Source organism: Python bivittatus, unplaced genomic scaffold, assembly GCF_059951505.1.
Source record: "Python bivittatus isolate LINGU-HERP-01145 unplaced genomic scaffold, Pbiv_v1 ctg000020_np1212, whole genome shotgun sequence".
Taxonomy (NCBI): Eukaryota; Metazoa; Chordata; class Lepidosauria; order Squamata; family Pythonidae; genus Python; species Python bivittatus.
In genome coordinates, this window is record NW_028277030.1 from 34,361,703 (window position 1) to 34,375,982 (window position 14,280).

The 14,280-nt window shown below is 38.2% G+C and overlaps 1 protein-coding gene across 1 annotated transcript in view; it reads right to left on the reverse strand.

Annotated features, from left to right (window-relative positions):
• Positions 1 to 14,280, reverse strand: part of CSMD1 (CUB and Sushi multiple domains 1) — a 1,157,732-nt gene that overhangs the window by 391,231 nt on the left and 752,221 nt on the right. Inside the window, exon 7 of the mRNA XM_088136832.1 lies at positions 7,192 to 7,269. Within this exon, the coding sequence (XP_087992958.1) occupies positions 7,192 to 7,269 (78 nt within the window). The remainder of the gene's footprint in view (positions 1 to 7,191; positions 7,270 to 14,280) is intronic.

The following is a 14,280-nucleotide window of genomic DNA, read 5'->3' on the forward strand; positions in this document are numbered from 1 at the left end:
CCATGAATGCTGTTAATGCAGGAAATGATGATATATGCATTAACTGGGAAGTTGATAGGCACTCAGTAAATATGATGCTCACTAACTTCAGAAACCACCTACAAAGATGCAAATGCCCAAAATGATCATCTTCACATTTCTGTTATTATGATAGTTGTTTTAGTCCAGGTTGTCTGTGCTGCTACATGTTTTTAAACTGTTTTTATTGTTTTTGGATTCTGAAGTCACACTGAGTCTTCCAGACTGGGCAGCTATAACAAATTTAAATAATTCATCATCATCATTATTACCATCATCATCATCATCATCATCATCATCATCACTTCTACATATGGAGGAGAGGAGGTTCTGTGCTGGGTAATGTTCAGGCTACAGTCACATATTATCTGAGATTTCACTCTACCATTAGCAGTTGTGAAGAGTAACACCCCATTCCAGAAATTCAGTTAAATTGATCTAAGGTATTTGCACTTAAGCAAGCTCCTAAAGTTATTACCAGTACTACCGCAAAGAAGCAGAAAAAGGAAGTCCAGGAGAAAATGAGAGATGACCCAGGTGCAAGCAAAGAGGTCAAAGGAAGAACACAGAGATTTTTCTCCTTACCAGAAACCCAAGTTTCAGAACTCAGATTAGCCCAATCTAATAGGGGGGGGCTAAATGCATGCTTCCAGTGCAACAATAGATTGAAAAACAACTCCCGGATATTTTACTTCTTCAGTAGGTACATTGTCTATTTGCCACTCTTGCCTTTTGACTTTCTTTACAAAATACATGAGCATTCCATTTCGGGGGGTAATTAATTGAAAGGATTTTTTTTTAATACATATAAAGAATTGCATATTGCAAGGTTTGTAAGGCCCTTCTCATACCAGTAAAAGAGGTGGAAAGAACTGTAAAATCATCTGCACAAAATAGCCCAGAAATAAATCTATCAGTATAGGGAGATGGGCATTAAGAAGAATTCAGAGTTTTATTGAAATAGACTTCTTGTTGTTATGTTATGAGGACAACATACTTATTTTATAGCAGGTGTGAACAACTTGCAGTCAGTGGAAGGGTCATTCCATGAACCTCATTTTCATCCATGAACCTCATTTTTTTATTCCCTAGCATCCTCTGAAAATGGAGGTCCAATTTCTTCCATAACATAAACAACAACAACATAAAATTACAAGACCTTTCTTAAGTTTTAAGAAAATTTAAGACTCCTACCTTCATCCCCAAAATATAATGCTTCCCCACAACTGCCTGTCCTATCAATGTGTAGAATGTTGGGCATTAATGAGCTGCCCACTGCAATTATTGGCTACTTTTTTTTTTTAAAGCCAGTGCAATTCCCAACTACCAAAAGGTTGTCCAGCTCTGTTCTAGAGTATATAAACAAAAGGTAGTTGAAATAACATATGTCATATCATCCCTGATGGAGGGACTAGGGAAACAAAGTTGTTCCATAAATGGCATTCATAGCTAGCTTTCTGATTATTAGTGGATCCTTTTTCTGGTGATATTTTGTTTTTATTGTTTCAATAACCTCTGCTGTATAATTGAGCTATAAATTATAAAACTGGATTATGCATTCTAAATCAAAGGACATATTCTGAAATCCTGCTAATCCTCTTTGGGTCCAAAGAACAATGTCCTAGTAAGAAATACTGATTATTTTTAATATATATTCAGTCAACATAGCATTAACATCTGAGTTCCATCTTCTATTTAATATTCTATTCAATATTTACATTACATTACATTACATTACATAGATTTGGTGCTAGGGCATCTTATACTATCTCCATACAGGCAGTTCTCTGGTTCACAGGATAATTTGGAATGATCAAGGATTTAGACAGGCTAGACAAACAACTCCAGACTCTGTTTGAAATCATCTTTATGAATTTCATCTGGAAAGATGCATTCAGCAGTATGGGAAAACTGAGAAAACATGGGAAGCATTCAAGAAATTAGATGCCAGTCCCCAAGTCAAGCCAAAAGTTTATACTGTTTTACTTCCTCTTCTAATGTCTGAGTGATTGCTCTCACTTGCTCATCTCTCTCCTTTCCCACACTTTCACAAACTTAGTAAAAGTATCACAAAATTAATCAAAGAGTCATTTTAAGCTTTTCCTCACTCAGCAATAATGCTATCTGTGCATGTTTAGAACCTCTGATGTCTTTGAAAGCAAGTGTTATATGTATTTGATATAGTATCTAAACTAACAAAGCATATCAAGGTTATGGTTCATCTGCAACAGAAGATACAAAAGCCCAGGAAACCTCATTGCGGAGACCTATAAACTTAGGGAGAAATATCATTATTTATTATGCATTTATTCACTGAATTCATATGGCCAATCTATCCAATGAAAAGGCAAGTAATCCATGTAAGAATTTCCCCAACTCATGTTTTAAGCATTGAGGGGGAAAAGCTTGAAGTTTGAATGAAAATCCTCCTAAATGTACAGACAAGGGATTGTGTAACATTCCAGAAACTGCCCTGAGTAGTCCTAACTAGCATGGCTTATGCTGAGAGATTTTATGAATCTCTCAGCAACATCTGAAGGATCATATGCTCATCACTCTAGATGAAGAAAGTATTACCATCTTATCAATCAAGACAGGAAGCTATCACTACAGGGATAAAATAGTCTCTGCATATCAGGATAACTGACGTAATCTTACTTCCATTGATAAATGTATAAAGATGCATCTCACAAGAATTCTCAGTATCCCAAAACAGGTATTCAGCAAACTGCTACCTTCATATACCCCAATACAGTATAATAAATACAGCTACTTTGCATGTACACAATGTGATTATTTTGTTGAACTTCAGAGATAGAATGAGAAAGTGATGAAAGGCACAATTTTATTTTAATTTTTCAAAACTTCACAGAGTGCTCAGAACAGAGTGATAAATCAGGCTGGTATTTACCCAATTACACCATAATGCATATCTTAAAATGCATTTATCCTTCTGGATGTTACTAGTTACAATTTTCCTCAAACAGTTAACCAAAATAAATCATACCTTTTACCTCCTTTTGCTCATACATCCAGCAGTGAATCAGCAGGGCTACCCTGGTCCAGAATTAGCTGTTTTGGTATCAGCTGCTGAGTAACCCAGCATGTGCCATCAATTCATCTAAATGTGTTACAGCAGATCAATACTGAATCTGTAAAGCCATTTGTTCTTTGACTCTACATGGCAAAAATCATCGCCTTAAGAATAACTTAATTTTCTTCCTCTCTACACTAAATGGAACATCAAACACTATAAAAGTAAACATGCAGCACAAGCAGCAGAATATTCAACAATATTTCTGCCTGCAGGCCATGGGAAGCATATGAATATTTTCTTTTTAGATCTCCCTTCCTTGTCTTATTCAGAGAACCAATTTTCACTTGTGATTATGAAGGAAACAAAGTACATAGACAAAACTGTCAAGTTATGACAAAAAACCAAGGAGATCTGCCACATAAGCATTGGAGAAGGCAAAACCCAACCCAAACTTACTTTCTGCATAGAGCAATATGTTGTAAATAATATGTATATAATAAAGTGTTCTATTATTATGGCAAAATGCCATAGGTAACCTTATCAGGAGACTTTTAGCTACTGCACACAGCTGCAAAAATCTTATCAAAGAAGGTAGTGCTGTGCCTCATGGAATGCCAATTCTTCCTTCTGGTCCTAATGATTTCCTGAAACAACCTTTTTTCACTGCCTCATCTCCCCAATTCAGATTCTCACCAGTCTGCTGCACAGAAACTTTGCAATGAAATCTAAGTGCATCTAACAAGTCATATTAGAATATCTCCGGCAAGAATAATTTATGGATTTGGTGACAATAATGAATTAATGCCAAGTTGAATTTAATTAGCTGACCATTTCCATTAATAATTCAAATGGATGGTCCGATCAGCAACCGTTTGTGAGATAGTGTTCATTGCATGCAGCTTTTTTTTTTTAACTTTCTGTAATTAAATGCTACATTTTAAACAATTTGCATCATAGGCAGAATTTGCCACCTTCAGAAAATGCAATGTCAAGTGCACAAACCAGGGAAGCCTAGAGTGGAATCCTACACATGGCAACTCAGAAGAGAGTGTAATCAGATCCAATAAGACATATATCCAGCTAAGGGCCTTTCTTCATTCACAACCTCCAGTGGTAAAAAACATGCTCCAGAAGTTTCTTTTCTGCTTGTCCCCATGAAACTGCCTCCATCATTTAGGAATTAAGTGGCTTCTAAGGCTGATAAATAAACAGACAAATAAATAATCCCCAACCCGTGAGTGGGAAAGACTTAAGTCATCCTTAGCTCTTCTGATGTTGTTGAAGTAGTGTTTGCCCCTCATCTCCCCACCATTCAAGGGCAGGCTTTGTTAGCTGTTACCTGGGAGGGAAGTCAGGCAACTGCAGTGACCTGGAACAGGACCAGAAAGGCTGAATAGGTAGTGGCAATGGGAACAACAACTTTTTAGGCTACTGTAGTTTTTCTGCTGAATCAATTATGGGTTGGATAGCAATTCAAGGGAAAGGCCCTGTATAAAACTATAACCCTTGTTTCTTCCAATTTTTTTTTTTTTTTTAATCTGCGCTCAGTCATTACCGACTCTGCAGTGACTGCTTTTTAGGACGAGTCCTTTGCAGTTTTCAAGGCAAGGTGTTTCAGAAGTGGTTTGCCAGTGCCTCCTTCCTAGAGCAGAGCCCAGCTGGCGAGCGCAGGAGGCGGGTTTCTGTTGCTTCGTGCCCTTTTTGGGCGAGCGCATGTTTTTCGCGCTTACCAGCAACTGCTCCTGGCTCCTTTTTGCAAGGCGCCGCCAGCATTTTTCCTCCCACCGGAGTGAGAGTCCCCATCTATCTACTCACGTGAGTTTTCAAACTGTTGGGTTGACAGGAACTGGGAAGGAAACAGGAGCTCACCCTGTTAACGCGAAGGCTGGACTCGAACCGCTGAAGCGTCGACCATTTCTGGCCGGCAACTTTCAGCGTCATTAAGCTGCTGCGCCACCACATCCCCCTTCTTCCAAATAATTTCCAATAAATAAATACATCAAACAAACAAATTCCCAAAAACTTCTTGAGTGCTGTATCCAAAACCAACAATTTCTAAAATACAGCAAATTCTATTTCATCAAGATCACAACAAAGATATCCCTTTACACAAACATTATTGAAAGATCATGTTCATTTATACTAAATATGCAGCCCTGGGAACTCACTCACATAGTCAACAGAGCTATGATGTTTACTTTATAGAGTTACTGTACATTAAGCAGACATTTCTTTAAATAAACTGTGACCTTTAATTCTCCTTAGTAATGCTGGGAAAAGGCAGCCTGGCATATCAAAATTAGGTAAAGCAAGCAAGGAGAAAAAAGTTTGAATAATAAAGTAAATATATATATACTATATTCATATTACAATTATTATAACATCGTATTATAATAATACAAAGCAACATTTTTTCTGCTCTGTTGTGAAATTGGTTTTTGCAGAGTTTTGGTGCACTCAAAGAGGAGAATAGAATAGAATAGAATAGAATAGAATAGAATAGAATAGAATAGAATAGAATAGAATAGAATAGAATAGAATAGAATAGAATAGAATAGAATAGAATATAGCTTTGAATGTATGAATAACTGATGCTTATTGGACGGTTTCAGTCTCATCACTAGAGTCAAATAAGGACTGTCTTCTCCTAGCTGAAGTTTGTCCGTCAATGAAGCCTATTCCCAAAACTAAACAACTGATCATTACAATATATATCTTAATTACTACATCTCTGGATGAAAGACACTGTGTAATCCATTACTTTGCAATGTGCTGTGCAAACAGCCAGAAACTACAACTGATCCAGAATATGGTGAGCAATTTATTCACTGAGATTATATAATTAGAGACCATGTGCAAATCCCTGGCTGAAACAGCTGCACAGGTTTCTAATCTGTCTCCATACTCAAAAAGATTCTGGCAGAAAGCTCCCAGTGCTATTAACACAAAACCATTGTGCAGCTACTACCATGTCCTCTCATTAATAAATGCTACACTGGAAGAAAAAAAAGAGATGGAAATAGTAGTGGAAACATTGGGAGCATGTATATGTATTCATACACACACTAGGATGATTCATAACATTCTTAGAATAAGGCAAGGTAGGTACACAATAAAGCCTTGCCTTAAGTACCCCATAGTTCCAAATGCTGAAGGACAACATTAAAACGTCTGAAAGATTACCTGCTGTGGAATATGTGGAGTGCTTGGGGTTCTCTGAGCTTGGTTCTTTTCTTGCAAACATTTCAACGTGCACTGAAGATGTTACCTAGCCGGGTAATGAAATGTTTGCAAGAAAAGAACCAAGCTCAGAGAACCCCAAGGACTCCACAGTTCAACCCTAAGCTACACATATTCGCCTCCATTGTGGAATATGTATTGACTTTGTTTTCTTTCACTGTCTTTGTACTGTAATTTCATAAGGATGTACAGAAGACAACACTGAGATTATCCCAAGGCACTTTCTCCCTGATAAGGAGTAGCAAACACCTTTTCTAGGCACCTAGCAAGTCAAGATCCATTGTTTTGGTAGCTGAGATAGAACGTTCCTACTCTCCAGGAGATTATCTAGCCATTTCAGTCTAGCTCTTGCAAACTGGTTATTCAATTCTTTCTCTTCCTCTGAGGAAGAAACAGAGGACCAACATGTCCAAGCTGAACAGAGAACTCAGGCTCCAGCAGCAGGCCCAGGCTGATAGCTCCATGTTCTTGCTGCTTGGACCCCTGTTGGTTGCCTCCTCTACAAACCACAGCCACCTGCAGGCACACACTCCTGCAGCTTGGGAAGAAGTCTAGCCAAGTTTCTCACTAAGCAAGATCAAGAGTCCCATGGACTGACCAAGGGGAAGAGCTGGGGCACAACCAAATGTTGCCTAATTTAGAAAACACTCCTACTTCTCCTTAGAAGTATATGCAACAAAACATAACATAGCATAACATATCAACAATTTGCAGATCATCCATACCACAGAAAATAATTGATTGTGGCCACTGCATATCTTGTTTAATAAATGTTTTGTTGTTGTTTTTTAATGACACTCTAGTCATTTTGTATGTTTTACCTTAAAACTCTGGTCATCTACTAAAGTTTTGTGGATTTAGGATTTAATCCTTTAAAGAGAAAGTGGCAAACTTACAAACAGAATTCTTGTGATTGCTGTCTTTGTTGGGCAACATCTTGACTCCTCTTGATTTCAGCTCAATTGCCTTTTTCACTGTAAAAGAAAAAAATGTGTTTTTTTCATACTGAAAGAAATATTGCACTCAAGATCTATTCATGTTAATGTGGAAAGTTATCAACTTATTTGCGTGTAAGTAAATGTTTCATTTTTATCACAATTTAAAATTAAGTTTTATGGGAGCATTTTTTCTTCTATCAAAAATTCTTAATTGTTCTACTGTTAACTTGCAGAATATTCACTTATGGTATATGAAAATGGATACAGATATTGCAATGATATATATTAATTGGGACTCAAAATACTAAATGGGTTGCCCTTTTCCCATCATGTTGCTGTTTCTTTCTTTAGTGGTTACAACCATTTATGCGCCACAGTGAATGGACAATTTTACAACTTATATTTCTGTATAATAAGAGATCAACAGGAAGAGATGATGAATGTTCTTCCTATGTGACAAGTCTTTAAGCAAGCAGATCAGTGATTGTACGGAGCTTAAGGGAAGCATTAACAAAATAAATGAAGCCTATATCTCATCAATCCCTTTTCTGCAGGAAAAATCTCTCAGTGGAGAGGTGACAATGAGCTAAACCAATATGAGACAAAGTTACTTAACCTTTTCTTCCACCTTCTATGATTCACGTTACCCCCAAGTTTTTCTCTTTAAACATTCCAAACTCACAATATTTAGTTAAGCATTTTTATCCTGCTGTTCAGCCAGAAATGCTTAGGGTAGCTTGCAGATCAATAAAACAACAAGGCAGCCAACATCATCCTTAACCATCTAAAAGATACTTCACAGAAGGAAAATGGGAGTCAGAAGGGAAGAGGGAAACATGTTAACTCGGCAACCATTCACTGAGAGTTCCTTCAATGGCCAACAAGGATAGACACAGGATGCTCACAGTGTTAATTTGATTCTCGGCAAGGAGGAGTCGCTTGAGGGAGGAAACATGTCGGAACATATTAATCACTCCCATTCCCTAACCCATGAGGTGGTTCTCTGCTTTCAAATCCATTTCAGAATTAGTTTTCCTATGGAGAAAAGGGCAGTTAATCTGTATTTAGAGGTGGAATCTATGCTGGCGATATCTCAGATCCAGCAGATTTTAGAAGCAGGGATAAAGTCTTCTCCCATTTATATTTCCTCCTGCAGCCTTTGTTGTGATTCCTCCATATTTTTCTGGAAGGTTCCCCATTTCACTTTATAAGGTTCTCTGGCTTTTTTTTTAAAATTCTGCTAATACTCATTATTTCTGCATGGTATTGTGGTGGTAAAAGGTACCCCCCATACACAAAAGCTGCATTCACTACCAAACCTATGAGATGCCCCCCCCCCCAAGTGAACTGCTTAAAGTGCCCTTGTAGGAAAACATTTACAGCAAGCTGAATTGACCCTGGGTGGTGACAGGGAGAAGAATCAGAAACCTGTAGCCCAGTAAACCAAATTGTTGATATTCACTGACCATATCTTAGAGATAGTATGGCTAGCATGCTGATCTAGTAGGAAAGGAATAAAAATAATAACAACAACAGCAACACCCAGATCGGTTTATCTAAAACCAGTGTTGTCCAAACTTGGCCACTTTAAGATGAGTGGACTTCAACTCCCAGAATTCCCCAGCCACCCATGCTGGCTGGGGAATTCTGGGAGTTGAAGTCCACTCATCTTAAAGTGGCCAAGTTTGGACAACACTGATCTAAAACATTCCAATGTCATGTTGTGACTTACACTGTCTGCCTTTTTTTTTTTTTTGTCTTGTCTTTGCAATGTAGTAGGCCAAAGGTATATCAGCTCTGATTCTGTTCTTGCTCAGGGCTGTTCAGCAAACTGCCAAAGCTTTGCTGGGAGCCCAGTAATATATACTGTTATTGATTGCATGCAAATAAAATTATGTTGTATCTTCAGAGTGATTTGGTTGCTTTAGGTGAGCCAGGTTTTGGCCACAACAGGATAGTGGAAATAGTACTATAGTCCAAAATATTTTTTGCCATAATTTTCGGTGGTTTCCTTTTCTTCCAATAAAGGCTTAAAGCAATTCATCTGTCAGTGATAGATAGCACAGCTCTTTATCTCCATTGTGGTGTCCAAATTGGATCATTACTTTGAGAGCTACAAGATTTTTTCCAAAGTATGCCAAGTCACACCAAGAAGTGGCATGTTCCTTGAAAATGACTTTCAGGATCATTTATGAAAGCAGCATTGTGCACATCTTCTGATATCTTAGGTGCAATTGATCTGGCATAGGTACTCGTTCTGAACATGTCACTGCTGGTAAATCATTTCTAAAGTAGTTTCTAGATGTTGGTTGGTGTGTTATTAGTTAATATTGGGGTCCTTTCGTGCAATTTACTTTCTGCCAGCTTTTCAAAATAGCAAACCCTAGTAAAGCTCTTTTGAAATGAATGAATGACCCAGGGATGTTCCATTAGAAAGCCTTTGAAATCAGATAACTCTGTTGCTTGGGAATGGGGGGTGGGGGGTAGAGAGGAGAAAGACATGCTGGCAGTTTCCTTCAATGTGTTTGAAATCCCCAAATGGCTATTAATGATCTCATTACTGGATTTCATAGGAGACATAAAAGCATTATTGCCTTTTTAGATTATTCTGTCTATGAGAGGCATAGAGAGTGACAAATTACAAACCTTCCACCCCAATTGTCTGTTGTCTATTACATACTGAAAGGGTCTCTCTTAATTGTTAATGATACCTTTTCAGCATAGTTTTCTGCCTTTGCTGATTATCAGCATCAAGGACTCATGTATTGTCTCAAGATGACAATCTACTTCAGCACGGTGCTGGGCTGATGATACTATACAACAGCCTTCTCTAAAAAAGTGTCCTCCAGCTTTGATAAATTAAAATTCCCATCATCCCCAGCTAGTCTGTGACCACACTAGCTGGGACTTTTTAATTGCCCAACATATCTGTAGAGTACCAGGTATGGAAGACTGCCTGTACATCACCACCCTAATTTTATCTCATACCATGTACAAAAATAGTAACTATCACTTGTGCACAGATATATATGTATTAGGCTGTCCTCTGAGAAAATCCTTTAGGGATAAACAGAATATTAATATCTGCTTCAAAAGATATGTTACTGCATTCTTTTTCAGAAAAACCATAAAACAATTTTGAGTGATACTAACACTTCCAAGTCATCTTTATAAAGTTAGATCCCAGAATAAGCACTTTTATCAAGCATTCTATAGGGTGGCATCCATAAATGTATATAATATGCCATTATTGTTGTTTTTTCTTGTCTTTTTTTCCTCTGTGCAACTGCCATTATCATATTAAGAGGAAGACCTGTTACCTGAACTATGCCTCCCTTCTGCTTTTCTGTTGCTTCTACATCAACATGTATGCTCCTATACACAGGTCATACACATCACAGTATGAAAATTGAAACAGTCTCTTTGGGATTTTTTATTCAAGCAGCTGAGTGAAATAACATGTCCTAATCCTCTCTTGCATGGTGAGATATTTGGTTTGCCACACATGACATTTTTGCCTGATTCAGCACTAGCACCATATTAGTGTTCCCAAAACCTCATTCTCCTCAGGCAGTCGAGATGATCATCCTATGGCACCACTCAAATCACAAATATTCTGTCTTGCCTTGCTGAAACTCCCAATCCATGGGAGCTTTGCCTCCCAAAGTCTCCCTTCAAAGTTTATGAGCAGATTTCAAGGGCTGCTTTATCAACAGATCCAGTTTTATACTCTCTAGTCAATTTCTACTTAGCTACACAATCTCAATTATATATATAAAAGAAAAAAAAAAACCTGCCCAGCTTGTTCCCATTTATCAACTTATTTATGAACTCTTGCCTCATTCTACCTCCCAGCCCCTGGATTCAAAAAAGCCACACTCCCCTACACACAGGTTTATCACAGTACCTTAAAACCATGATTAAATTAGCTGAGAAAGACACCTGCTGCAAAATGCTGTGTTGTGTCACTATCTCAGACAACAACAACAACAATAATACAAGTAGAAGGGCTGTGGCAAAAGAAAGCAAAGATACAGTGGTACCTCTACTTACAAATGCCCCTACTTACAAAATTTTCCAGATATGACCAGCTCTGGCCCCAAAAATTTACCTCTACTTACGAACTTGCCTCTACTTACGAACCGGATCCGCGACCATTTTCCCTGCTGCCACACGGTCGCGACTTCCTGTGGGCGAGATCGCGGTAGCAAGGAGACATTCAGTGAGGCTTGTGGTGTGTTTTGTGGCGTTTGGAAGGTTTTTGTGGCGTTTGGAAGGTTTTTGAGGTTTAAAAATTAAATGCATATGTTTCAGAACTGTTTAGCCGTATTTACATTGAACCTTATGGGGGAAATTTACTTCGGGGTGCGACCAAATTCGGAGGGTGGATTAGACGTATTTACATTGAACCTTATGGGGAAATTTGCCTTGTGGTGCGACCAAATTCAGAGGGCGGAACGGATTAACCGTATTTACATTGAACCTTATGGGAAAATTTACTTCGACTTGAGACCAACTCGAGTTGCAACCAGAGTCACGGAATGGATTAAGTTCGTAACTAGAGGTACCACTGTAGTACCAATACTAATAGGTGCCTTAGGTGCAATTTGAAAACATCTGGAGCACTACCTGAAGACCATCAGAATTGACAAAATCACCATCAGTCAATTGCAAAAGGCAGCTTTACCTGGAACAGCTTACATCCTGCAATGATACCTTTAACACCATCAATCAACATCTGCCTATCCCAGGTCCTTGGGAAGGACTCAATAGGTGGACAAAATGCCAAATCCAGTCTAAACATCTGATTAACTGTGCAACCAAACATAATAATATATTAAATGTATATGTTGCCCAACACCCAGCTACTCTGGGCAGTTATTCAGGTTCAGGAATTTAAGCTCAGGAAGAATGATATCTTGATTGCCAATTTATACTAAGCTATCAATTAATACTAAGAGCTCAGATTATTTGGAAAAAGGTCAAACACACACAGTATGTCCTGAAAACATGAGGGGAGAGCATAGCCATTTATTCTGCATGGAATGGGTATTTTGATTGCTCTAAAAGTATTTTGGTTGCTCTAAAAGCTGCTGAAATTCAGGAGATAGGGCACTGAGCAAATGAAAAATGGTTACACTTTCCTAATTGTTACCTGGAAGGAACACTGATTGACATTTGCTTCTTCTCGGTATTCCAATGTTAGCTGAGGTAAAAACAACCACATTGCCTAATTTAAAATGCTTTGCAAAAATTGGGGAGTGAAAATTGCCATCAAAAGTTGGTTCTTTATACTACCTTGTCCTATCCCCAGTATAGCATTCTGCCTTTCATCTCTCCTGGTGCTCAGCTGTGCAGAGGCAGCTAAAAGGGGAGTAGCCATGATGATGGGTACAAGGGTCTTGAAGTAAAAGGGCTTTCACCTGTGCTAAGACATAGGCATGATGCATGAACTTTCTATAACCCACACTTTGTAGCAATATCAGGTAACCTTTGGGGTCCTAAGGGCATATTAGATGTAAGATGAAGCATCTTTCTGCACACACATGCACATTTATAAATGTACACCCATGCATAAACACAATATCTTCTCAAACACATCCACTCAACCTCCCTCATAAAAACACAAAAACTCCAATATGCAATTCCCCTAACCTCTCTCCATCATTGCTGAGTGTCATATGTGTGTCTGTGCATGTGCATTGCAAGTCTCATGATTTATGGTTTCATGCCAGCAAACTCCTAATGGCTAAGTTCTTCTCACTGCCTTTGTCTCCTCCATCTCACAGAAAACAAACAAATACAGCATATTAAAATGTTGGATAATCTTATTGCACTCAAAATAGCAAATCCCAAGAACACTAAAAAAATTTGGGACAGAAAAAATTCCTCTGAACTGCTTATGCGATGTCCTGGGATTATTACCTTGAAGGTCTCCAAGTGCTGAAAATATGAATGTACAATTTCCCAACACTCTCACTCTCTCTCTCTCTCTCTCTCTCTCACACACACACACACACACACAAAGAAGTTTTAAAGGGTGTTTTAAAGGATGTTCCAATGACTGATATCATAAACAATACTGCCAATTAATCCTTTTGTTTGGAATTTATTATTTTATCCTTGACCAACCAAGTATGAGAACTGCCTGATTATTTAATATCTAAACGCATATAGATGGGAGGTTCAACAGCTGGTCTTGTGGTGTGGTTGTAATAACCTGGAATTGAACACACTTAAAACTGTGGAAATGATTGTGGACTTTAGGAAGAATCCTTCTAATACTCCTCCCCTTACCATACTCAACAGCCCAGTATCAGTGGTAGAGTCCTTCAAGTTCCTGGATTCTATACTTTCCCAAGACCTGAAATGGACGTTTAACATCACAGCCATCATTAAAAAGGCACAGCAAAGGATGTTTTTTCTGCGGCAACTTAGGAAGTTTAAATTATCCCAGGAGCTCTTGGTACAGTTTTACAGGGGAATCATTGAGTCTGTTATCTGCTCCTCTATAACTGTCTGGTTTGATTCTGCAACCAAACAGGACAGATTCAGACTTCGACGGATAGTTAAGTCTGCAGAAAGGATAATTGCAACCCGTCTGCCTTCAATAGAAGAATTGTATACTATGAGGGTCAAAAGGAGGGCAGAGAGGATATCTGCAGACTCTTCTCATCCTGGATATAACCTGTTCCAACTTCTTCCTTCGGGACGGCGCTATAGAGCTCCATATGTTAAAATATCTAGACATCGGAATAGTTTTTTCCCTTGTGCCATTGCTCTGTTAAACACTGTATGATTTGATATGTACTGGACAGTGGCTTCTTCTTTGGAAAAGTTATTTGATTGGGCAGTGTTATTGTTACTGTTTATTAATTTTTTGTTGCTATCCAAACGCACCGTTGATCTTGCTGTTCGTCACCGAAGACAAATTCCTTGTGTATATTTTATACTTGGTCATTAAAGTATTTGTATTGTATTTGTAAACACTGCTTTTATCAAAGGTTGTTTGATTCAGAATAATGAACTAGGAAGTCTTTCAAAAGG